Raw genomic sequence first — 27,392 nt, forward strand, 5'->3', positions numbered from 1 at the left:
GCGATGAGACGAGGATTTAACGGGACGAATCCCTTAAATTTAGGAGGGAAAGTGTCCGTCCAGCCATCAGAGGCTTAATGCGGCGTCTGAAACCTGACAGCAGCTTCAGCAGCAGCAGACGTAAAGCTGCTGATCCAGGATCAGCTCAGGAGAAAGACTCACTCCCTCCTTCAGCGAGGCGGCTCTTATATAACGTCCTGAGTGACAGAGGAGATGAAGAACTGCTGGCCTGCCGTCACCAGCAGCCACAAAGTTTGTTTCCAGAGCTGTGAGGAGGAATGAAAGTGGAGAGCTGCCATGTTTGAGTCATTATGTGCTCAGCTTTGATCACATCCAGCAGCTCTCCGTCTCTTTGAAGACTTTTAGTTTCACTGGAAGAAGCTCATTAACTCACAGCTGATTCCAGCTCTGATCACTGATGCTAATGAGGCTTTTATTCTGGTTTCTGCAGAGACTTAAAACGTGCCGGAGGAAGAGTTTGTTCCAGTAGAAACAGCTGATATAACATGTTATAATGTTGGTTTATCTGTCTTTGTGCTCACGTGTCTTTTTGTGAACTTTTTGTGTCTGTTTGTGTGCTTTCTTTGTTGTTTTGTGGTTGTTTTGTGTCTCTTTCTAAAAATTATATGGTAATTATATGGTCATATTCTGTCTCTGTGGTTGTTTTGTGTCTCTTTGTGATTGTTTTGTGTCTCTTTGTAGTTGTTTTGTGTGTCTTTGTAGTTGTTTTGTGCCTTCTTGTGGCCATTTTTTGTGTCTTTGTGTCGTTTTGTGTCTCTTCATAATTGTATTTTTCTATGATTTTACTTGATATTATCTGTAATTAAATAAAACATGTAAAATAACTGTTAGAAAACTGTTTTGCATTTTTCTATCCCTATTATGCATAATTTTGCTTTCAAATAGCAGCAAATACTTCCCAAGTACCAGTACTAACATTTTTCTACTGATTTAAGTACCATAAAATATATACAGTCAAACGCTGTAAAAGAACAAATTACTATTTGCAAAAATAGAAATTTTTGATGTGGACAGTTTGACATTTTGGAAAATTGTAAATTAAAATAAAAGGATTTACACTTTGTAGAAACCTTTAAGTCGCTGCTGAAGACTCACCTCTGGAGCAGAAGCAGAATGTGGCATGAAAAGATTCCTCAAATATGTATTTAGGTGCAGCACCTGAGTAAATGTTCTTAGTAACTTGTGTCGATCCTTTACTACCTGAACCAGCAGACAGTAACAGCAGCACAGCGCCATCTGCTGCCTGCTGACATACAGTCACTGCAGTTTACTGGAGATCATTATTTGTTTAAAATGCTTTTTTTTTTTTTTTTACAACTGCAGGACGACGTTTTTTCTGTATTTGAAAATGCAGAAGATCTAAACTGTAACAGCAGGAAATCTGGGAGTCTGTTATACAAAACACAGTCTGTTTATTCGCAGTAAACAGCTCATTTCATTTATACATGCAGTCCACAGCTGGAAACATCTGGACACACCTCCAGCTCATTAGGAGATGGTTGGTAAATAAATTCAACTCCACATTTATATTCAGTAATTTTCCTCATGGTCAGTGATGAAACAGGGCAGAAAAAATTTCCTGAGTTTGTTCTGTAAATGATGTAAAGTTCTCCTGTCATCCTGCAGCCTGCTGGAGCCTCCTCAGAACCTCCTCTGGACCCAGAGACGAGTCCACCTTGATCAGTTTGTCTCTGGACCTGGAGCCCTGAAGAAGAAGGAAGGAGAACGTTTAATAATATAAGTAAAGCAGTTAAAGTGTATTTTTCATAATTCTGCACTTCTAAAATACCTAAAAATGTCAGTATTTTTATATATTTCTCACGTTCTTCAAGACAGTTGTGGATAAACTTTTGTCTTACTGTTAAACATGGAAAAATGTTGCCGTAGTTATTCAGAAGGGCTTGTTTTAACCATAAATCTGATCTGTTTAAGCCAAACTAGAATGTACTCCAGCTCTGGGAACGAATGCAAAAGTAATTTTACAAGAAACCCACATCAGCTTGATAAGAATCCAAAGATTGATGAGCTATAACTGGAAACTGAGTATTACACTCCCTATAGATGTTGTGTGCAATATGAACCCTGACAGGAGAGTCCCTGTGGTGGTGATGTTTACTTGAAAACACATGAAAAGTCCTGATATATCGTTTACACCACTATTTTGTAATTTTTCATTCGGATTTTATTTTCTTAACATATTTGTCTTGTATGTTTAAAAGGGAGAAAGTGATCCGGAATTTCATTGTACACTGGATATAATGACAATAAAGCTTTCTTATTTTTCAGATTTGCAGATACCTCCCCTCTGGAAAATAATATTCGAGTGTTTCATCAACCTTGTCCAGAGATATGTGACTCTTCTTCAGGTCCAGAACTTCAGCCAGGTAGCGAATAAGCTCAGCGTTGGCTTCTCCGTCTGTAGGTGGCGCTGCGATGGCGACACCGACGGCCTCAGCAGAGACTTCTGCAACAGCAGCAGCAGCAGAGAAACTGTAGTTTAAATACTGCTTCAGTTTTTCATAACAACAGTCCAGCTACACACGGAGTGAAGGAAGGCGACCTGTGATGCCGCTGTGTTTGGAGCCCGGCTTGGCGTGAACCGTTACGGTCACAGCACCACTTTTATCTCGAGTCACCGGACCGGAAGCTTCTGCATCGGCTGCTCCACCTGCACCAGCCGGCTTCCCTTTCACCTGGTCGACAGAACAGGATGTCAGTGTCTTGGTCCTTTATGTTTACTTTTTATAATCATTCTCTGTCTCTCAAACATCCTACAAAAACAGTCAGTAGTCAGCCTCAGTCATGCAGAGTTTGTAACGATCACAGAGCTTTGACTATAAATATTTCTGAACATTTCAGAGGGAAAATACTCTATTTACAATTACAATCACCTGATGGCTGCAGCTACTAATTACACTGAACAATAACCTTTTTTAATGGGCAGCACACTGCATATTGTCGTGTTGTATCAACTCTCAGATGTACGTCGCTTTGGATGAAAGCATCTGTTAAATGAAATTCTAATTGTAATGGTAATCAGTAGTATTATATTTAAAAGTTACCTGCCATCAGACTGTGATAAACCACATTTAAACCATTAAAACTGGATAGAATAAGAACTTTAATAGATATCACCATTAAACTTCCTCAGTGGATTATTTACATTAAGTTTTCTGAAATTTTATGTTTAAATCTGAAAATTAAGTATTGGGAAAGAAGAAATTTGTCATATTTTGTGCTCTCTGGCACACAATAGTTTAAACTAACTTCTGATAAGCTAAAATCTTACAACTAATGGATAATTTATGACATTTGTTTTTGCAAATAAGTATGTGTCCCCTAAACTTTGTTTTCAAGGGTTGTATGTCCCGTTCAGCTCTATTTATATTGATATAAATCCGCTCAGATGAATGGAATATATCATTATTTAATTAAAAATAGAAAATATTTATGATCTGTTTTGTTTAACCAGGTGATTTTACAGCACACACAATGTAGGTAAAGGCTTCAACAACATACCACAGTCCTCCATTCAGTTTTTTATTTAGTTTATATAAAAGTTTATGCTTTATTTCTGAGACAGTCTGCCTTATAATGTTAAATACTTCAATTAGCAAACATTTTTAAGCAGAAATAAACAAATACATATAAAAACCAGAAGTAACTGAATTCTCTGGTCAGTATGGTTGAAGTGTTTATTTAACAAACGCTACTAACTTTCTCCTTTTTAGGCATCTCTCTGTTTGTGGAGAAGCTTCTTGTCCTCCGGGTGACACCGGGCAGAGGAGGCAGCCTGCACCGGCACAGAGCGACCGACCGGCGGCAGAGCACCGGGACAGAGTCTGGTAACGGTAAACGGTTTAATCCAGTCTGCCGGAAAGTTGATAAAGACCGAATAAAAACACTAAATACGGCGACACCTGACCGGGAAAGCATCTACCGTCTGCCTGTTAGCTTGCTAGCTTGTTAGCCTGTTAGCAAAAAATGTAAACAATGCGACTTCCGGTTTTTCAAAATAAGCGTCTTCCGCTTTTTCTTTTGGACGAGTTTAAAAGTGCATCACCGCCACCTACTGGGAAGAAAGTTTACATTCACTTAATGTAAATCAAAGTAAAATGTCGCCCAAGATTCAGCACCGTGTCACAAGCTTTTTTTTGGAGCTATAAGATCGTGAGTGAATTATGGGATGTTATTTTTCTTTGGTGAATACAAACCACCTCCATTAGAAATGCTACCAGTGTAGGATTGTGTGATCAAAAACAGTTTTTCAACCCCATACGGTACTTTGTAATAGATTCTGGCTTTATTATCTGAATTATCCACAGGAGGGAAAAGCGACTCTGCTTTCGTTTCTCAGGTTGCTCCTAATGTTGTGTACTTATTCCTATATTTACATAAAATTAGCTGTTTTAAATTGGAAAGAATTGTGAACATACATGTGAACAGTAATGTTAATGGAGTTGTTTTGTGTCTTCATTGGTTGTGCAGCTGTTTGTGTTCCTTTTGCATCTCTTTCAGCCAGTTTTAACCATTTTGTATGTCTTTTTTTGATAATTTTGCATTAATTTATGGTCACTTTGCATTTGAAGGTCGTTTCTAATTTCTTAGTCAATCTTTTGGATCTGAAATTGATATTTTTGCTCGTCCTCGGGGTGGTTTTATATCTGTTTCCATCTATTTATGTTCATTTTGCATTGCTTTTTATTATTATTTGCATGTCTTTAAGGTCTTTTTGATTCTCTGTGTGGTTGTTTGACTCACTGTGTTTCTGTTTTTTTTCTCTTTTTGGTTGCTTTGAGTATTTTTGCATCTCTTCAGGGTAGTTTTGTCTCTAGTTGCAGTTGTTTTATGGCTCAGTGTAGTTGTTTTGTGGCTCAGTGTAGTTGTTTTGTGGCTCAGTGTAGTTGTTTTGTGGCTCAGTGTAGTTGTTTTGTGGCTCAGTGTAGTTGTTTTGTGGCTCAGTGTAGTTGTTTTGTGGCTCAGTGTAGTTGTTTTGAGCAATTTTTCATCCTACTGTATTTGTTCTGAGTAATTTAGCATGTCTTTGTAGTTGTTTGTGTCTCTGTATTGCTGTTTTTGAGTAATTTTACATCTAGTTTGTCTTTTTTCTGTGTCTTTGGTGTTGTTTTGTGACTCGTGACTGTTTCCAAGAATTTTGTGTCTCTTCAATGTTGTGTTGTCTTTTTGTGGTTATTTTTGCAAAATTTTGCATCTCTCTGGTGTTACTTTGTGTCTCCTTGGTGTTACTTTGTGTCTCTTTGTGGTTGTTTTGTTTAATTATGTGTCTCTTGCATGTCGTTTTATGTCTCTGGTTGTTTTGCTTCATTTTGTGTTCCTGGTGTCATTTTGTGTCTCATTGTAGTTGTTTTGAGTAATTTTGTGTTCTTGGTGCAATTTTGTGTCTCATTGTAGTTGTTTTGAGTAATTTTGTGTTCTTGGTGCAATTTTGTGTCTCATTGTAGTTATTTTGAGTAATTTTGTGTCTCTTTGGTGTCATTTTGTGTCTCTTTGTAGTTGTTTTGATTAATTTTGTATCTCTTTAGTGTCATTTTGTATCTCTTTCTGGTTCTTTTGCTTAATTTTGTGTCTCTTTAGTGTCATTTTGTGTCTCTTGGTGGATGCTTTGTATTTCTTGGTGGTTTTGCTTAATTTTGTGTCTCTTTCGTATCATTTTGTGTCTCTTTGTTGTTGTTTTGATTAATTTTGTGTCTCTGTGGTTTCATTTTGTATCTCTTTCTGGTTCTTTTGCTTAATTAGTGTCTCTTTAGTGTCATGTTGTGTCTCTTGGTTGTTTTGCTTAATTTAGTGTCTCACTGGTGTCATTTTGTGTCTCTTTGGTGTTATATTGTATAAGTTGTTTTCATTCATTTGTGTCTGTTTTGTGTCTCTTTGTGGTTGTTTTGACACATTTTATGTCTTTGGTGTTGTGTCTGTTTATGGTTAATTTGCATAATTTTACATCTCTTTTCTGTTATTTTGTATTTCTTTCTGGTTGTTTTGAGTAATTTGTGTCACTTTTGTTCATTTTTTTGTTGTACTTGTTGATCGGTTGGCATTTCTAACCCTGTGGATTTTCCTCACATCTGTTTTCCTTGTAAAACGTTCCATTATCAGGCTGTCTTTGAGCAATTTAATAATAACCTTTAACTGGATGTAATATCTTTCCTGCTCTGAGGCGTTGCTTCCTTGTACATGCAGAATCTTATCACTCGTTTTCCTTATACCATCCTTCACACAGTCAGACCTACATCCCATCAAGCTATTACAAGCCTCATGAATATTCATGATCATCTGCAGATCAAAGAAATTCTGCGATATTTAAAATCCCACCTAAAGACAATAATTTAATCATTTTTATTCAGTAATCTTGATTTCAGTGTGGCTCTATGGACAAGCAAGCATCTATAGGATGATTTATAGATGTGTGTTGCAGCTTATTTTAGGAATGAGGCCTGTCAGATGTCATCGTCCTGCCTGAGCGTCAGTGCGCCTGCATCCCATAAGCATGAAAAATGAAAGACTGCAGCAGCACTACTGAGGAATAATGGATGATACTGCACACATGTGGGAGGTTTTATCTGTGTGTGTTCATGTTACAAGTGTTACTGCAATGAGGGCTTGAATTTAGCCCTACAGTCTTATTTGTTCTCCTGCAAACAGGTATCCGAGTATCACTATATTTACTCCCTGCACATGACTGAAATCAATAGAAGGTTTCTGTCTGACTGTGCTGTAAGTAAAATTAAAATGTCACAAAAAAAAACATCTTTAATCTGAATAAATTAATGTAAAAACAATGGAAAGGAGAACAGTTGTTGGTAAAAACTTTGTGTCTGTTTGTGGTCCTTTTAATGTCTTTTGCTGTTGTTCTGTGTCTCTTTGTAGACAGTTTGAGGGTCTTTGGGGTCATTTTGTATGTTTTTGTAGATATTTTGTGGTAGTTTTGTGTCTCTCTGTGGCCATTTATTTTTGTCATTGCTCTTTTTTGTTTCACTTTGTAGTTGTTCTGTATCTCTTTGTGGTTGTTTTGTGTCTTTTGCTGTTGTTTTGAGTCTCTTTGTGGTCAATGTGCATCTCTTCATTTTCGTTTTTTGTCTATTTATAGTAGGTTTCCATCTCTTTGTGGTCATTTTGTGTCTTTTGCTGTTGTTTTGAGTCTTTTTGTGGTCAATGTGCATCTCTTTGTTGTTGTTTTTTGTCTATTTACAGTCAGTTTCTGACTCTTTGTGGTCATTTTGTGTCTTTTGCTGTTGTTTTGAGTCTTTTTGTGGTCAATGTGCATCTCTTTGTTGTTGTTTTTTGTCTATTTACAGTCAGTTTCTGTCTCTTTGTGGTCATTTTGTGTCTTTTGCTGTTGTTTTGAGTCTTTTTGTGGTCAATGTGCATCTCTTTGTTGTTGTTTTTTGTCTATTTATAGTCGGTTTCTATCCCTTTGTGCTCCTTCCTTGTCTTTTCATGATCATTTTGTCTCTTTTGATTGGATTTTAGTCTCTTTGTGGTGATTTTGTGTCTCTTTATGACTGGTTTATTGATAGTTGATTTGTAAGGCGGCTCACTCTAATGAAGCAGTCGTCCTTTCCTGGGTTGGTCCTCATTAGAGTCACTTTCATCACAGCGTTTGATGTTTTTTCTCCTTGAAGAAACTTTCTAGAAACGCTCTGGACTGTCCATGTCCTACATTACAGTAGACTGTCATTTCTCTTTACTCAGCAGAGCCATTTTCAGATTTCATGACTTATTATTGCAGGTAATTCAAAGGGTTCTCTTCATCATGTGTAAGTGTGTGTTTTCTGTACGTGAGCCATCGGCTGCACAATCTCAGGTGGAATCTGCACACACAAAAACACACACAGAGCTGATAAGTATTCAGACCTTGTCTAGACTGCATCAAGAAACCCAACCCCCCTCCTCCACCTCTCTGCATCGATGCTTCAGGATCTCCTGCATCCAGACAGAAAAAGAAAGAGGGAGCAGAGGGAAATCCCGCCCGCCCGCCTTCCTCCGATCCAGCTGGAGATAAGGCAAGTAAACAACCTGTCCATCTTTACTAGTTCTGCTCTTTAATTCTCTTTTATTCAAACATCCTCTTCAGCCATAAATACTGATATAAAATCATTCATCATATTTCGTTGGTGGGAATATTACAGCTAATTTAAAATGATAAATCTGATTTCAACAGTGCTTATGAAGTACTTCAAAGCATATGCCGGCTATTTTTGTGTAAATATTTTGACGATAAGGATGTAATTTAATGCAATTACAATTCCAGAGTAGCACAAATTAGTTTTTTTTCCCATCAGATCCTGGTTCACACATCCTCCCAGCTGTTACATAACACACCGCCTTGTTTAATGGGGCGGAATACTAAACAGCTGGCCAGAGGTTCGCACTTTTACTCAGTTCACATACAGTGGGACGGAAAGTATTCAGACCCCTTTAAATTTTTCACTCTTTGTTTCATAGCAGCCATTTGCTAAAATCAAAAAAGTTCATTTTATTTCTCATTAATGTACACTCAGCACCCTATCTTGACAGAAAAAACAGAAATGTAGAAATTTTTGCAAATTTATTAAAAAAGAAAAACTGAAATATCACACGGTCATAAGTATTCAGACCCTTTGCTCAGTATTGAGTAGAAGCACCCTTTTGAGCTAGTACAGCCATGAGTCTTCTTGGGAATGATGCAACAAGTTTTTCACACCTGGATTTGGGGATCCTCTGCCATTCTTCCTTGCAGATCCTCTCCAGTTCGGTCAGGTTGGGTGGTGAACGTTGGTGGACAGCCATTTTCAGATCTCTCCAGAGATGCTCAATTGGCTTTAGGTCAGGGCTCTGGCTGGGCCAGTCAAGAATGGTCACAGAGTTGTTCCGAAGCCACTCCTTTGTTATTTTAGCTGTGTGCTTAGGGTCATTGTCTTGTTGGAAGGTGAACCTTCGGCCCAGTCTGAGGTCCAGAGCACTCTGGAAGAGGTTTTCTTCCAGGATATCTCTGTACTTGACCGCATTCATCTTTCCTTCAATTGCAACCAGTCGTCCTGTCCCTGCAGCTGAAAAACACCCCCATAGCATGATGCTGCCACCACCATGTTTCACTGTTGGGATGGTATTGGGCAGGTGATGAGCAGTGCCTGGTTTTCTCCACACATACCGCTTAGAATTAACACCAAAAAGTTCAATCTTGGTCTCATCAGACCAGAGAATCTTATTTCTCATAGTCTGGGAGTCCTTCATGTGTTTTTTGGCAAACTCTATGCAGGCTTTCATATGTCTTGCACTGAGGAGAGGCTTCCGTCGGGCCACTCTGCCATAAAGGCCCGACTGGTGGAGGGCTGCAGTGATAGTTGACTTTGAGGAACTTTCTCCCATCTCCCTGCTGCATCTCTGGAGCTCAGCCACGGTGATCTTTGGGTTCTTCTTTACCTCTCTCACCAAGGCTCTTCTCCCACGATTGCTCAGTTTGGCTGGACGGCCAGGTCTAGGAAGAGTTCTGGTCGTCCCAAACTTCTTCTATTTAAGGATTATGGAGGCCACTGTGCTCTTAGGAACCTTGAGTGCTGCAGAAATTCTTTTGTAACCTTGGCCAGATCTGTGCCTTGCCACAATTCTGTCTCTGAGCTCCTTGGGCAGTTCCTTCGACCTCATGATTCTCATTTGCTCTGACATGCACTGTGAGCTGTAAGGTCTTATATAGACAGGTGTGTGCCTTTCCTAATCAAGTCCAATCAGTTTAATTAAACACAGCTGGACTCCAATGAAGAAGTAGAACCATCTCAAGGAGGATCAGAAGAAATGGACCGCAGGTGAGTTAAATATGAGTGTCACAGTAAAGGGTCTGAATACTTATGACCGTGTGATATTTCAGTTTTTCTTTTTTAATAAATTTGCAAAAATTTCTACATTTCTGTTTTTTTTCTGTCAAGATAGGGTGCTGAGTGTACATTAATGAGAAATAAAATGAACTTTTTTGATTTTAGCAAATGGCTGCAATGAAACAAAGAGTAAAAAATTTAAAGGGGTCTGAATACTTTCCGTACCCACTGTATGATTAAAGGCCGCTTTCAGGGTTTTATTTTAAAGCTATACTTGTTTGCGTTTTGGTTTGACCAGTAAGAAATACCTCCGCCTTTTTCATTCATTGTCATCTCATGCCAGTGGGCAGTTTTTCTGCTGGAACTCAGCAGGTTAAAGAGATTTATAGGTGCTAATTTGTAACTATTTTAATTTTTTTTAATTGTGGATTTTTACTGCAGATCTAAGAAACTCCGCTCTTTCTAGTCAAAGTTTAGTTATTATTAGGACAGAGGTGGAGGGTTCTGCCTCACATCCAGACATCCCATATCCTTCAGGATAGAAGTGAAATAAATTAAAGCTTTGAACTGTTATCCACACCTTTAGCTAACAATTTCCAGTTGTTCCAACATACAAATATATAACAATTTCAACTGTTAGCCACAGATTTCGCTAACAACATTAGCTGTTAGTCACACATTTGGGTAACAATTTCAAATGTTAGCTATGCTATGGCTAGCAATTTTAGCTGGTAATTACACATTTAGCTAACAATTTCAACTGTTAGCCATACTGTTAGCTAACAACTTCACCTGTTATCCATATTTTGACTTACCTACGTAAGATATCTTTTTACCTTTTTACTGTTGTTTATCTATTTTAACAAATTTTTACTTGTCTATTTCTGTCCTCCACTTGCAATTGCAACTGTTAGCCACACTTTTAGCTAACAATTTAAACTGTTAGCCATACTATTAGTTGACAGTTTTGACTATTAGCCACACCATTATTGAACAACTTCAACTGTTTGCCATATATTTAGCAAACCGTTTCAACTGTTAGCAGCACATTTAGCTACAAATTTCAACTGTTAGCCAAACATTTAGCCAACAATTTCAACTGTTAACCTCTCTATTAGGTATCAATTTTAATTGTTGGCCACAATTTATAGCTTGCAATTTTGTCTGTTAACCACACTTTTAGCTAACAACTTCAACTGTTAGCCATAGCTTTAGCTGACAATGTCAACTGTTAGCCACATATTTAGCTAATACTTTCAACCATTAGCCACACATTTGGCTAACAATTTCAACTGTTAGCCATACTATTAGGCAACAATTTCAATTGTTGGCCACAATTTTAGCTTGTCATTTTAACTGTTATCTTATTTGCCATCAATTTCAACTGATATCTATTCATTTAGGTACCTGTGTAAAATATTTATTCATCTTTTCAGTGTTACTTATCTATTTTAACGCCTTTTGGCTGTCTACTTCTGTTCCCGACTTTTAATTTACTGTTAACTTTTCTGCTCAGCTCATTTCTTTAATTTAATTATAATATCTATTTTTTTTGTTTGCTTGTTTGTTTTTAGATGAGTTTAGCTTATCTTTTTACATACTCCCTTCCTTCTGCAGAAGTACCCCTGATGGTATTTTTACCACTGTTTCTTTGGGAATCATTGCTATTTAACGTATTTACTACTGCTGTACGAATATTTTTACAGTGCAATAATAGTATATTTACTTCACTGACTGGAACACTTCCTCCAGAGCTACCAATATGTATAAAACCAGTCTTACAAAATGCATTAATTACATGTTGTTTTAATAATGTAAGTTGTTTAAGTTCTGGCCAGATGTTTCCCTGGCAGTTTTGCAGTGTCTTCATGTTCTTTGTCGGATTTGCAGCTGTCAGATGATGATTTGTTGAAATTGACTGTCAGTTAAAAGTTTTATCTCTTTAAAGTGAACAGGCTGGACTTTGGTAATCAATCATCACTCAATGGGGAACCAGCTTCCTAAGATCAGCCTCACTTTATGCATGAGTGTTCCCCATCTGAGAGTGAAAAGGAGCTTTTACAGGCTGCTGAAGAGTCATAGATTATTTTAAAAGACTGCCACTGAACCCATTTCTACAGTGGATGCAGAGCGTATTTCTATTTCGCACCGAGTCTCGGAGCCCCCCAATTAATTCATGAATTATACGTTAAACGAGCTGACAAGACGGCTGACGACTGCAGAGAACGCTGTTTGGGTTTGGCCTGATTTATAATGCATGGAGGGAGAGCAGGCAGGGAGTGTAATCGAAAATAGGATGGAGAGGATGTAGGCAGGAGGGGGAGGAGAGGGAGGGAGGAAAAGAGGACTGGAAATGTGGGAATTCTGTCTGCTGTGGAGGTTTTAATGGGGAGCTGCTTCAGGCTGCAGGCGACTGATGATGGTGCAGCCATGTGATGCTGCTTTCAGGCTCTTTTAAAACCATGGGAATGTCCATCACACACTAATTAACCCTCTGAGGTCAGACACTATTTGAATTTGCCTTCAGCCTCGTGTTATATTAGAAACTGTAAAGAATTGGTTTTGTGAGATAAAAGTTGAAAAGACATGCTGATAAATGCCATGACAATATAATTAGACAAATTAAATGCAATGTTGATTCCTTAGCGGTGTTACTGGGATCTTGATGCATTTCCAGTTCGGCAGATTTTAGATTTTTACCCGCTAATTGCACCATTTTCCAGCTATTTCAGAGTAAAGTGAATTTAAAATGTGAGCCACTGTGCTCAAGGCAAAGTAAAGTCATTCCACTTTCCTTCTGTGCTTTAGCCCACATTAATGTCAGTCAGGCAGCTACAGCAGTTGTCTCATTATGCTCCTTGGAATTAGTTTTATTTATGTGATTTACATATTGCTGTTTACATGTAAATGCATGCCTTGGAAATACAAAAAACAAAACAAAACAAAAAACAGACAATATCAAATAACTATCAGAGTAAATCTGTACTGTGTAGCTGACAAATAATTCTGCCCATAATGATAGTTATCTAACTATAGCAGCTTCCATTGTTACTCAGTTACCTGTTGTCGTACTTTGTCGGTTACTTCAATTATTAGGGAGGCATCTATACACTCAGTAATGTCACTGCTGTAAATATACCACCGAGACACTGTGAAACAGAAAGAAAATCTCTCTAATTAGGTTAAAGTGAACAAAATATTCATGTAAACGCAGAAAAAAATGAGTAAATGATGATTGTGTGTACAGTACATATGTATGTTTGTCTTAGAGCATGTAAGAAATTGCTAAATATTTTTAAAATGTATGCATTAATTTAAACTACTGAAACCGTTTGTCCATTTCTATTAATTAACCTTCTCTGCTTAACAAGTTTAAGTTCTACAGGTGACCAAATAAGTAGGTGGTTATTTTGAAACCTAATTATAATATCTTTTATTTATACCTACAGTTTGTCCAAGTACACTCTGCAAACTGTACTAGTACACCCAGTGTTCCATGTAAAACTGATTAATACAGTAAATTTGTTAAAATCACTGTGCTTTATTTGTTTTAATAAATACATTTTAAATAGGTTGCAGCAAACATTATTGGCATTTCACAAGCAAAAATGTTCGGTTAAAATGAGACAAATCAGACTTTTCAGTGTAGGGTTTATTGCAGACGTGACTCAGAAAGCCTGCATGGATTCTGCTGAAGTTTTTCACAATAACTGGTGACACTGCAGTCACAATAAATCATCATATGTGAATATGCAGGCAGCAAAAATGACATTAGATCTAAGGACTGTGAAGCTTTATTCAAAGCAGCGCTATACCTGTCAGAATATTATCCACAGGAGCTCCAGTGGCTGTTAGAAGATGTGCACTATACGTTTTCACAAATTTTAGTGATGATTATGACGCGTCTAGATGTACAAAAACATTACATTTCCTGCATTTTGGACCAGTGTCTGTTTTTTTTTTCACTGCAGTGAGAAACAGAGTATGTATGAAAGTATGTGTGTATACTGACGAATGTATGGAAATACTTAAAGGGTCTATCATTTCCCAGTTTACATGCATCTACAGCTGCTTTTATCCGGATCAAACATTCATAACGTGCAGCTACATCTAACTTTATGTCTGTAGTAACAGCAGAAGCATGTCTTTATGAAACTTTAATGTTTCCTGCAACACACTAGTCAGGACCACCAGTGTTGTTTGCAGTTTATAGTATAATCAGATTCAGTCTGTATGTGTCTGTTATGTCTAATATCCTTGTTTAGACTGTAATTAACATGACAGCATTCAGATCAGGCTTTTCACTCACCATGCTGACCTTTGTAGTGCTGGTTTAAATGGTCAAACACATTCATTTAATTGCCTCATGTAATGCTGCTGACTGGGTACAACAGTCAACATTATTCTTTCTGTAACTGAAGTAATCCTTGTTCTTTTCACTGTGCACATGTGGAGACAGCGTGGTAATAAAACCTGTCTCATTTGAATGAAAATAAAATATGAACTCTGTGTAGTTAACAAGAAGTGTTAAATTGGACTAAATTATGTTTTTTTTTTCAGACAGACTTCTCCTGTATGTTAATCATGGAAAATAAGAATCATCCAAGTTTTCACATCAAGTAGCAGGATGTGTTGTAGTTAATTGGCCTTATGTCTCATTGCACCTTCTGTGATGAAAGGATATTGCCGGGTTCAGATTTTTTTCACAGAGACGAGATTTTGGGGCAAAACTGCAGTTAATCTGAAGGAGAAAAATGTGCATTTCTGAATTCCCTCCACTTACTGCTGACAGGCACTTTTAGTCCTTTCTTGCTAAAGACCTGAGGTTTGCACTGAAGGGTTAAATGAGATGCAGAAAAGTAGGAAGCAGAATGGAGGTCATATTTTAATCAGCATCCTTTTCATTGATTAGTATTTTCCCTCAGCCTGGAGAACTAGCCGAAACGATAGTTTGGCAGACCCATCCAATCCAATCCATTCCAATCCATTCCAGTCCAATCCAATCTCATTTGCTACCTTGTGCCAGATCAGGAAGATCAATCTCTGAAATTCCAGCCTCCTGGATCCACATCAAAAAGTAGTTTGCAGAGTCATCGATCCTGAGTCTTGTTAAAGTCAGGAAGTGTTTTTTCTTTAGCCTTTCTATACTAATTAACAAGCAACACTCCAGACATTTGAGTTCAATGAGGGCAAGGCTTCACACCATGATTACATCAGCACCCGCTCATGAACACTGGAGATGACTGTGATTGTTTTGTGTAATTGTTTTCCATTAACTGTGTTGAAACATTCTAATATTCAACCGGCTGCGTTTCAGTGAGCAGCTGTTAACGTTATAGTTTAGCAGCAAACACCACAGCACATTTAGGTTTCAAACCAAATGAAAAAGGACAGTGAAATAACTTGGAGAAGGTGATTTGTTGTATTTGCAGCACAAATGCGGCATTCAGATGCACTAATACCACTAATCTGAGATTAAAAGGTGCATAAAGGAAACTGAAAAGGAGTAATGAGGAATCAGAATGTCTTTACTATCATTGTATGAGAACAACGAAATTGAAAGTGCAGTCCTTAAAGTGCATTGTAAAATACAATAAAATAATAAATAACATCACAATATCACATAAATAACATAACAAAATCAAACAAAAAACATGTAAGACCATCCATATAAAAACATTCATAAAAAAAACATTCATTCATAAAACCATCAAATAAAACCCATTAGACAGTTACAAGTTATTTAATATGTCCTGAGTTTAGTACATAAATAGCATTTGCCTAGAAAGTATTTCTGAGTCTGTTTTTGTTTAGTGAATTGTACGTAGGTTGGTTGTCAGTTATTTTAATTAATGGTTTAATTCGATTTCAAGAAAGAAAAGCATGAAATTTCATGTCATTACAATGAGAGTTTTCTACTTTTTTTGGTCTTACATTAGATGAAAGCAGATATTTGAGTGTTTTCTGTGTTTCTTAGACAGACTGTGAATAATTCTTTTGATAACGTGACCATGTGCTCTGGGAACTTGTGTGTTTTTCCTGATGTGTTATAGACCAAGCTGGGTTCTAGACTAATTTACATTGGTTGCAATGCTGTGCCTACATTTTTCATTTACCATAAATATTACATTTGAATATTTCTTCTGCTTTAATATATCAGTACCAGCATACAGTGGTCATTTCCTGATACATTATGTAAAGACTGTACATAGGAATGAAGATGCAGATATATTTGTAAGTAATAAGTTAGTAAAAGGCAGCTCTTCTCTGGTTATATTACTACCAGTGTTAAATTTTCTTATAATTTCTGACTCCTCACTGCTTCGGTTTATTGTTGCCTGGTGATGAAACCCAGTTTCTTGGAGCTGTTGTCTTTTCTTTATTCACGATTCATTCATGTTCATGCTTCAGCCTTGCTTCGGCTGCAATAAATGCATAATGCTGGCTGTTAAATCAGATCTGAGTGCTTTCCTCAGACTGAGATTGAACTTGGTGGTGGGTGGGGTGGTGTGATCAATGTGCATGCAGAGACTGGTGCAGTTTCTGCAGCTTTTCTAAGTCACTTCACCGTGTAGACGTCCCCCAAACACTGCACATGCTACAATGGAGACCAGTGCAATATTCAAGAAGCAGAAGCTGCAATTTTCTGATTAAAGTCAAACGTCTTGCCACAGACCATTTAGAATGCAGCACTGTGGGGCTGCAGAGGTCCTCCAGCCTAGAAACGATCAGGGAACATGCTGGTCTGGTACAGATGGCGGCAAAAATCACATAATCGGTTCTGCCTTTTTATTATTCAGACTAAAGGAAACCTAAAAGTGAGCATTTGAGCTAAAACTGTGACTCTACTGCAATATTTGGTAAAGTAATCGCAATATTAGATTTCCTTTTGCATGTTTTTGAGCTACGGTTTTGACTATTGTTCATCTCCTTTGCTGACATAACGGTGTGCTCTGGGAAATGGTAACGTTTGTGCATCATTTGTCACAGTTTTGTGATGTTTTAAAGACCAAGGCGTCAGGATTAATAAAGTATCTATCTATCTATCTATCTATCTATCTATCTATCTATCTATCTATCTATCTATCTATCTATCTATCTATCTATCTATCTATCTATCTATCTATCTATCTATCATTTTATGGCACTATCCAGTTATTTTCTCCTTTTTTTCAGCTTGTGTTGTATCTACTCTCTCCTACTCTACGCTTGTGTTGTATCTACTCTGTACTATTCTACGCTTGTGTTGTGTTATACGTCGCTTTGGATGAAAGTGTCTGCTAAATGAAGCTATAGAATTATAAAGTGTAGAATAAAATAATCAGTAGGTTAAAAGATCATAAAAATAAGTGTAAGTTGAAGCCGTGCTGCAGTAAATGCAGAACACTAAACACTGAGGTAAATCATACAGTTCTGTCCCGTTTTAATACATAAATATCAGACATGTTATTGTAGTGATGGCAGGTTTAGCTGGTGTGAGGCTGAGTTGAGACATGAGAGGTTTCAATCCCAGCTCAGACGTGCTAACGTCTCTACAGGCCTGCAACTTGTAGATCAGTGTCGTCTCTGCATGATATCGCAGTCGGGAGGTTTCTGATTGTGAAGCGTGTCTCCTGCTTGTCTGATTATGTCCATGTAATCCTCTGCCATCAGCTTTACACTGCACTGCCAAAGTGTGCCACTGGGATTAAGGATGTTTGCCTGTCGCCTGGATGTGTGTTTGTTTGTGGACATCGCTGCTTTCTGCATCTCCTGATGCACCGATCAACCCAAACCCACCTATCAGACCCACTGGTGTCGCTCTGATGGAAGGGAAGGGGATTAAGGCCAGAGGGGGGGTCTGTCAGCAAACATGGAAGACGGGCTTTAGTCCTTCTACAGGCCCAGATAGGAAAACATAGATGAGATTTATTGGTGTCCAGTGCACATATACTACAGTGTTTCCTCTTGTGCTATGTGTAATTTATTTAGTATAGCAATAAAATCCTTCTGTCAGACTCACCAGAAACCAGAGAAGACACTGTAACTGTTCTCAGCAAAGTTTGTAGTGCAAATTGTAACCAAATTTCAAGAAAATCAGCCAAAGAAAATGCAAATTCATGCAGTGTGAGATGTGCTTTTTTTCACCATCTTGTGCCATTAAACCAGAGCAGAAGACGAGCAGCAGAACAAAGCAGCCTTGTTAGCTCAAACTGTACAAAACAAAGTGGAAAATATGATAGAAATGCGACGTTTCCCTTAGTTTCATGTATTGTGTGAGGAAAGTTAGTTTCTTCATCACTCCACACACATCTGAAGGATTTTTTGCTGACTTTTAACTGATTTATTTCAGAATTTTAAGCATTTCTGCTTAGAAATTAAATTGGCACCATTTTTTTCAGCAGCATTTAGAGCTCAGTCTCTTCTTGGAGTGTTAATCCAAAGTTTGTACAATTATATCAAAGTGTTTTGGCTCTCATCTGTATCTACATTATATTATTTCAGTCTATTTTATATTCATAAAGTCTACTTGAGTTTCATCACAATTCATTGTGCTGCAGATTTTTTTTCAAATGGATAAAACTTTGCTCATCAATCTACACTCAGGAAGCCGGAATGACAAAGTGACCAGGTTTAAAGAAATCATTGTAAATTTATTAAAAAGTAAAACTGAAACATAATTTTTATAAAACATATAATGAGCCTTCATTTAATATCTTGTTGAAATTCCTCCTGTTTTGTGGCCTTGAGTTCTGGGTCACTGACACATTTGTCCTGAAGCTGCTCATCTATAGAGCTGCAATCAGTAATTAGGTCCTGATTATTTGTCACTCATTCATTGACTTTAGGGACAAAGTATTGCTATTATACTTCTCATTTAGAAACAAATAAACAGAGTGCTGCTTTCACTTTGTTGTGGTACTGTGTCCCTGCTAATGTACAAACCTTTGCATCAGAATCAGGCTGTTCTTTATTCACAAAGCAGCCTGGTAGCAAAATATAGAATACATTTTACCAAAAAAATCAATAAACAGCTGGTTTTACTTTCATGCTGTGCGTTATGGCGACTCGCTGTATATTGTTGCTGTTTTAGATATGTGAGGTGATTCTGGAGGGGATTCTGTGGGTTGCAGAAGTTCTTCTTTTGGGCATTCATGCGCTCATCGTGCAGCAGCTGGTTGGGAAAGTCTTTTGGGTTGCAAAACTCTCTGCCCTCTGACAGAACTTGCCCTGAACCTGAAATATATCCACACAAAGGTGATAAATAATGTTTAGGGACAAGTGCTTCACCTGACGTTTGATTTTGCCCGTCTGTTCTCTCCACAAAAGTGAATCCGAAACATCTGGATCGCTCCCTGGTGGCTGGTTGCTATTTAGTCATTATCACAGTAGATCATTATCATTTGATTTATGGAAGCCTAAATTGTAATTGAGATTAGTATGTGATTGATGGTGCAGTCCTTCTCCAGGGTCGTTTTAGCTGTTTCCTTTGAACCATGTGGTGCTCAGAAAAGTCAGCATTCCTCCCAGTCTCTGACTCTCTGTGTATTTTGTTGTCAATCCATCTAATCCTGTAAATATGCCATGATTGGTTTGTTCTTATCCTGAAAGAGAGGAACAGTTAAAGACCTAAAGACCCAGTCCTGTTTATTTTCTTCTCCTGAGACAGTTTTTTTTTTTTTTAGAATTTCAGAAAAGAGCTGCAAGACAACACTGGCAGAAAACACTGGATTTCAAGCTGTGTGGGCAGATCTGTGAAAAGTGTTTGTTGTGAACTCGGCTTTAAAAGAACAGTCTGCAATACAAGTGTAAATGCACAGCTGCTAATATTTCAAAATGAAGAGTCCCCCTGAACGTTTCATAATTTTTTGATTGACATATGCACACGACTTTTTGATTGTAAGACTGTAGTTTTTATTAAGTCTTTAGTTTAACCAATAAGGATGAACAATGTATTCAGATTTGCTACATCACAGTACAAGAATGTGACTAAATGATCCATGTGTTGTTGCTTTATTTGTTTTATGGCATTAATACACCAGCTAACAGGAGTTTAGTATGTTTTTGTCTCATTGCACTACAGTATCTTTTTCCTCAGCACTCAGAATCTCTTAAATGCTATTTGGCAAAGTAAACATGCAGCAGGCCTTTAACTCAGACTTCCATCCTCCAACACGTCTGTTTCATGTATCACACGCCTCTCCTTTGTCTGACTCTTCATTTACACATTAACTGTAAAAATAAAACAGGTCAAAATTGTACATAATGCCTTTATTTTTACAAATAATTCATTCTGTTGCAAAATTACACTATTTTTACTGTATTTAAGTCAGGCAAAGATATCAGTCTTTTACAGATATTTCTGTTATTTGAATGAAAAGAAATTAAGTATATTAAGGATTGAAAAATGGTAAATGATTTCTTAAACCGTTTCCCTGTTTTGTCAAATTTGGTGTAATGTCTGTTAAAATCAGAGAAAAATAGATAATTTATCTGTCGACTGTAAATAAACAAACAAAAATGGCTTTGACTATGAATAATGTGTGAATCAAATATTAGTATTTTTTTATAAATAGTACATTTTTCTTTCACAATGTGCGACTGTAGAATTATACGTTTTCACAGTTATTTAAATCAGCTAAAAGTATCAGAATTTTTACAGATATTTGCATTTATTTTCACCATTTGTACGTTTTTTGATCATATAGCGTTTCAACGTGTTCAACCTCTGCTACAAGACTTTCACTGTGTTTTTTACAGATTTTTATGACAGTATTCCTTCTAAAGTCACCTGTTAAAGGTAATTTATAACACTGATATCACAGTCAATTCGTGCAGCGTCTCTATAAAATTCTGCAGCCGGCACCTTGATCTTATCTACCGCTGACAAATGAAGAGGCTCATAATTAACGTGATACAGTTATTAGTTCTCAGTGTGTCTGAGGGCAAAGTAAACACCAGGAACATCAGGCCATGTGTGTGTTTTCCCTCCCAGCTTGAACCTGCTAATGAGCTGCTCCATATGTTCAGCCTTTAGGCTGCAGACGCACACATACAAAGACATTTAAATAGAATACAGGCCCACAATGAACAACAGCTTTTAGCATTTCACAGGATTCAGTGTGATCCCTTTTATGCTTTTCAGTTCTTTTACTTATTTTTTGACTAATTTAGAAAAGCGTAAAATTCACATAATAGAAATCCAACAGATGAGAAGCAGTTCATCTATTTTAATTTACGGATTTAGAGCTCAGAAAGAAAACTAAGAAATGCAGCACAATTTAAGAAAATGAGTTGGAATAAAAACAGAAATAACAGAGCAGTCATAAATCTGTGGAGCATTTAAAATGCAAAGAAATCTAAGAGAGGATGTGACAGAACCGACATTAAAAATGAATCAGACATCATGAACTGCATCTCTGTGACAGTTTAGTTTTAAATTTTCAGTGAGTATTGTTCCGTATCTACACCGCAATATCTGAGGGAACACAGGCCGTGTTTTGTGTTGTAAAAATGCATTTACATTTATAAAGCGACTGAAATGAGGAGTTATTTTCATCTTAGTAACCTGTCCGTTATTTAGTCTGCATTGTTCTAGTATTTAAATTACAGTTGCAGCAGTTGAATGAGTTGAGTTATGTTTTCTTGTTTAGTCCAGTATGGATGAGGAAATGCATAGTTTTCTAGAAACTACAGTCTTGTCTTTCTAAGCACAACAAGCCAGGGCTCTAGACTAACTTTCTAATTGGCAGCACCAGTGCTACTGACTTTCTCAGCTGCTTTCAGCCCACACACCCTTATTATGGCACAGCACAGCCATAACCTATCAATGGACATTGCATGCTGATGAATAGTTGTCTTTGTTTCACATTGATGTAAAGATCAACAGCGGTTTGAGACTTGATATTTGTAAATCATTTTATGTGAAAATATGCTCCTTTTGTCACTTTTTCCCCCTGATGTCAGTCCAAAAAACTGGTCAGACATTTGTTGAACATCTGTTTGTTGATACACAACTGTTTACAAATGTTCCCTCAAGTAGGTTATTGTTTTTCTAGCCAGATGTCTAAAGTTCAGAGAGGACAGATATGTAGAAAAAATAACTGAGGCTGAGCTCACCATAGTTTGACTGTTACTTACAATTCATATCTGACAGAAATCAAGTGTTTCCTGTCTTGAAAATGAGCCCAAAAGTTACACTCATGTTAATAATTGATCAGATCACATGAACTCAGACTGGAATTTAAAGTGTAAGTGATTGAAACTTTAGAGTGGTAGTTTCCAGGTGACTTATCCATTGATTGATTGATTGATGTTTTTTTCAATCTCCAATGTTACTTTCATGAAGAGAAAAGCTCCACATTAACAGCCTTTCAGGATTAAACCATTTTGTTTGCTGGCAGATGGAAACGAACTTTGAACTCACTCTAAGAGAGGGGTGTCAAACATAGGGCCTGCGGGCCAAAACCGGCCCACCAGAGGGTCCAATCCGGCCTCCAGGATGACTTTGCAAAGTATTGAACTTTCTGAGTGAAAATGAATAGTGACTGTGCAAATATTTAAAGACATTGAACATTGTGCAGTATAATGTCAGTCAGCAGCTTCAGTACAAAAGAGTTTGGTTTGGTGGAACTTTATTGTTGTAAACTCAGGCATAATATTTTTGAAACTGCACTTATTAGTTAATTTATTTTTTCTTTAGAAATTTTACGTTGTTAGTAATAATTTTAAGAAAAGAGTTCATTAAATGTGAACATTTTCAGAATGGATTTATACTTTTTTGCGCTAAAATAAAGAGAAAAATTTGGATTTGTCATTATTTATAGATTGTTATGCTGTGATTTTAATGTTTCGGCCCACTTGGGATCTAATTGGGTTGTATGTGGCCCCTGGACTACAGTGAGTTTGACACCCCTGCTCTACTCTAAGAGGTGTAACTATTTCACTACATAACATTTACTCAACATTAGTTTGGAGTCCAAGCTTACTGACACCATGTAGAAAAGTCATCAGTGTCTGCAGGCAGCAGTTTAAAAGCAGCTCAACAATGAATGTGGCAGATCATCTATAAACAGCTAACTTGTCTCTGTTATATTCCTCAATAGTTTTTGTTCTTGATATAGTTATGTTTTCATAAATCATATGAATGTGTGGCAAGTGCATGCTGGTCTGCTCTGACTATGTTGTTATAATTTCTGTATAGAATGATTTAATATGCTGCAAATGCCAGCTTTTTGTGTTGATTTATAATTCATTTCAGCTGATAAGGCTAGCAGATAGAGTGCCCTCAATGCACAGTGGTCCTTTTAGTTCATCTTCAAATAACAAGTGTTTTTTTTCTTTTTCCACTGATTAATCGATTGGTTGAAGAGTAGGCATAATTTCAGTCAGCCAAGATTGTCGTTGGTTCACTGCAGTCCTAGAAAATGTCCCCTTTTAGCAAGCATTAAACCAAAATCTGCTAAAAATGAGCTGAATTTAGGAGGAGGAGCTGCTGACGAGGAGAAACCAGCCTCTGGGAGTCTCTTTCATTTTCTCCCCTCCTCATTATTTAATCATGATGCTTAAATGCATAAAGATAACATTTCTGTAGCAGCCGAGTAAGAAAACAAAAAGAAAGAAAACAGGAGGAAGTCAGATAGAAAGAAATGAAAAGAATAAAGATGGGGAAAAAGATAAAAAGAAGTGCAGAGAATGAGACAGAAGGTTGCGGGACAAAGCTAAAGAGTGCATGTATGAGCAGAGTAGACATGGTTCAGTTTCTGTAAAGCTGCAGGACTTTTGCATCATCGTAGAGAAAACATCTCATCAAGCATCTCTGCTCTCACACTAAGTCAACACATCTGTCACTCCACCTCCTCATCCATCCATCCATCCATCCATCCATCCATCCATCCATCCATCCATCCATCCATCCATCCATCCATCCATCCCCCTCCCACCGGCCTCCCATATGCCTCTTTCAATCCCCCTCCACGCCCATCCCCACCCCCATCCGCCACCCCTTACCTTCCCCCTCGAGTCGGCCATATGGCACGTCCCTGCATGTACGGTATCACAGAGGTGGACTGTACCATTGTGGATGTGGGGGGTGGATGGCAGCAGGGAGGAGTGCTGCAGAGAAAGAAGGAGGGGGAGAGAAAGGCTGGCACTATCCTTCCCTGCTCTAATCCCTCAGTCCTGCCTCTGTGTGCTGATGCTCTTTACATTTACAGTGCACAAACTCCAGACTGCATTTTAGGCAGAGAGTGAATTTTAAAATAGATTTGCTGTGAAGTCGGGAGCTTCGGTTTGAGTCGTCCAGGTAAGAGAAGTGATTTTAAAATGTTGTTGAAGGTGTTTGTGTTGTATTTGACTTGCAAAAGCTGCAGCGTGTGTTGAATGGAGTGAGCAGTTTTTTAAATAAATGTATATTTAATTGAAATTCAACACAAAAATGACATTTATTTTGATTTGTGTCTGATTTTAGAGCACAACTAAATATTTATGGAGTTCTTCTGTATGATTCATGGTGCTGTAAGTATAATTGTCAGATATACTCCATCAAAATGACATGCAGTGTAGTGATAAATTCTGTTTTTAATTTCCACACAGTAGAAAAATACTATTTAGAGCACAGACAGGTCAGAACTTTTGCCCCGACAGCAGATCACCAGCTGTTTACACACAGATTAAAGAAAAAACACCTGAGTTGACAAATGGCATGAAAACAGCGAGTTTAGAGAACTAACAAGGTGCAAAGTAAAAGAGGACATGAATCTATTAATAACGAACAGGAAGCTCCTGTTCAGCAGGGATTGCTTTCCAACAGCATTATATAATCAATGCATACACACACGAATGCAAACACTCATCTCATGTTACACTCTTTTCATGCTATATGTATACTCTATTTAATAGCAAGTGCATGATGGAATCAGGACTTTTGTTTCTGTTGACTCATCGGCTGAGTGAAGCTGTTTATGCTTCGTGGTTTCCACAGATGGGACTTGAGAACCAGCAGAGGTTCCTATGCTGAACGCAAAGTCATGCCGCCATGTCCGACTCATCTCTGTTCAACTAAAAAAGCAATACAGTCTCTTGTTTAGTTTTTTTTCTATCCTGAAACGTGTTCCTGAGATTTAAATTCCACATAGACAACTCTCCATCCACCACAGGAGCTGAAACACTGAAGTCGGACACTAAGCTGAGCTGATTATGAAAATGATTTGGGTTTGATGGGTGATCGGACCAAGTTGGAATTGCATCAGTTGGTCTGTTCCAGTCTGGATCAGGTGGTTTGTTCCAGTCTTGTTTGTTCCAGTCTGGATCAGGTGGTCTGTTCCAGCCTGTGTCTGTTGTTTTGTTCCAGTCTGTGACTGTTTGTTTGTTCCAGTTTGGTCTGTTCCAGTCTGTCTGTTGGTCTGTTCCAGTCTAGGTCAGTTGTTTTGTCCCCATTTGCTCTATTCTAGTTAGAGTTAGTGAGTTTGTTGCAGTAAAGGCCGGGTGGTCTCTTCCAGTCTGGAGTGGTTGGTTTATTGCAGGCTGACTAAGTAAGTTTGCTCCAGTTTGGTTTGTTCCTGACTGGTTGTTCCAGGTTGGTCTGTTCTAGTCTTGGTCAGTTGGTTTGTCCCAGTTTGGCTTGTTGCAGTCTGGATCAATTTGTCTGTCCCAATTTGGGCAAGGTGGTCTGTTCCACTTCGATCTGATCTGCTCTGTCCAGTCTGGTCCATTCCAGTCCAGGTTGGGTGGTCTGTTCTAGTCCAGATCAGTTGGCGTGTTCTAGTTTGGTTTCTTCTAGTCTGTGTCAGTTGGTCTTTTCCACTCTGGGTCATTTGGTTTGTTGCAGTTTGCTATCTTCCAGTTTGGGTCATTTGTTTTGTTCCATTTGGGTTTCTTCTAGTCTGGGTCAGTTGGTCTTTCCCAGTCTGAGTCAGTTGTTTTATTCCACTTTGGTTTGGCCCAGTCTGGGTTAGTTCATTTGTTCTGGTTCGGTCTGTTCCAGCCTAGGTTAGTTGGTTAGTTCTAGTCTGGATCAGTAGGTCTGTTCCGGTCTGGTCTGTTCCATTGTAGGTCGTTTCTTCAGGGTCCAGGTCCTTCTGTAGCTCCACAGTCCTACAGTCCTCCATCCAGGATCTTAGACAGACCCTCAGCTGTTTCCTCTTTGTTTTGGATTCTTTGGAGCAAATCTTCCTGCATGTAAACTGGTTGACCTCCATTTTTGCTTTGATACAAGAACACATGAAAATTAGCACAACCCAGTAAAAAATGTATGCTTTCCAACAACCAGTCAAGTGTTTATTTATCCAGATAATGACGTGGACCGCCTGTGGTTATGATGGGAGAAACTGAAGCGTGAGGTGCAACAATACTCTCATTACCAGCCAAGTCTTTCCCTTTCAGGAACACAGGCTTGTGGGTAATCTGTGTGTGACATAGGTCCAGTATTAAGAAACTGTAGTGTATAACAAAAGTAACATTAGCAGCCACTTAAGCAAATATACCATAGTTTTGCCCTACAAGAAAAGAGTTAAAGACTAAGTGAATGCAACATTATGACAGTGTTTCTCTGCTTGTCCCTCATTAATACTTAGTTGGTCCAGACAGCAAAGGTCATCATCACCTAATGAGTCCAGTTAGAGGGAAGACGAAAGTCTAAAACCAGAGGTCTCCATAGAAAAAAAAGAAAACCAACATTTGAATTGTCTTGGTGAACAGCTAACCCGGTTTCGACTGACAGAACTGTGATTTGGATGGTAGCCTAGCAAGAGCTGTCAACAGATTTTCTAAATGTAATCACATAATAAAATAAGAAACAAATGCAGATATCAAAATGTGAAAATTAAGATTTGTAGGATAAAAATGCTGCCATCTGCCTTGTGAATTCTCTCATAGACCCAAACCACTGCGTTGAATATGGGAGTCACAACTTTACTTTCATGGATTGAAAATGAGATGTAGGTCAAGCAGAAACCTGCAAATAATTCAAGAACTACTGCATGAAAATAACAGCTGAGAGTCGGCTGCAGAGAGTGATTTGCACGGCAAGCAATCTGAAGCGATTACCGTTTGGAAATATTCAGGATTTTGTTCGCACGATGGCAAAATTATTCAGTCTCGAGAATAAATTGTATGCAACCTTTGTAAGCTACAGTTAGAACTAGTAAGCTGAAGGAACATCTAAAAAACATGCGACCTACGTAAGCAGTAGTTGTGTCTCCTGTATTGCTTTGCAGTCTTATTTGGAAAAAACAATATTCAAATGGTTCAAACCTATACTTTTAGTTTTCTTTAATAAAGGCGTAATCCTTTTTGGCCAGTTTTGACAGTGTTACTTAGAAAGTGCATTCTCTGTGGATTTTCAGGGTCATCTAACAACAGAACTTTTGGTTGTTGTTGCCCAGTTTTTCTTGTGTATTGTGTGACAAGAATACTTAGCTCCTTCCTGACTGCCAAATACTGAAATCTGTGCTGGAAACAGTCTTGGTGTTGGTTTGTCCAGTTCTCTGCAGGCTCCACATGGCCCAGGTTTTAATGATTTTAACTATTTAACATTGATGACTTGAAGAAAAAAACTGCATTTGTGACTGCGTTTTTTCATCC

At 37.9% G+C, this 27,392-nt stretch overlaps 2 protein-coding genes across 2 annotated transcripts in view; one reads left to right on the top strand and one right to left on the bottom strand.

Annotated features, from left to right (window-relative positions):
* Positions 1–1,413: 1,413 nt before the first annotated feature.
* c3h15orf40 (chromosome 3 C15orf40 homolog) lies at positions 1,414–4,020 on the bottom strand. Its single transcript, XM_023284677.3, has 4 exons — positions 3,739–4,020; positions 2,582–2,714; positions 2,358–2,485; positions 1,414–1,726 (listed from the first exon to the last, which is right to left on the bottom strand). The coding sequence occupies exons 1-4, from the start codon at positions 3,955–3,957 to the stop codon at positions 1,637–1,639; spliced, it is 570 nt and encodes a 189-aa protein (XP_023140445.1). The 5' UTR covers positions 3,958–4,020; the 3' UTR covers positions 1,414–1,636.
* A 19,937-nt stretch (positions 4,021–23,957) lies between these two features.
* Positions 23,958–27,392, top strand: part of LOC111578090 (synaptic vesicle glycoprotein 2B-like) — a 68,563-nt gene continuing 65,128 nt past the window's right edge. Inside the window, exon 1 of the mRNA XM_023284690.3 lies at positions 23,958–24,114. The gene's annotated coding sequence lies outside the window, so the exon portion shown is untranslated. The remainder of the gene's footprint in view (positions 24,115–27,392) is intronic.

Source organism: Amphiprion ocellaris, chromosome 3 (assembly GCF_022539595.1).
Source record: "Amphiprion ocellaris isolate individual 3 ecotype Okinawa chromosome 3, ASM2253959v1, whole genome shotgun sequence".
In the NCBI taxonomy this organism is placed as follows: Eukaryota; Metazoa; Chordata; class Actinopteri; family Pomacentridae; genus Amphiprion; species Amphiprion ocellaris.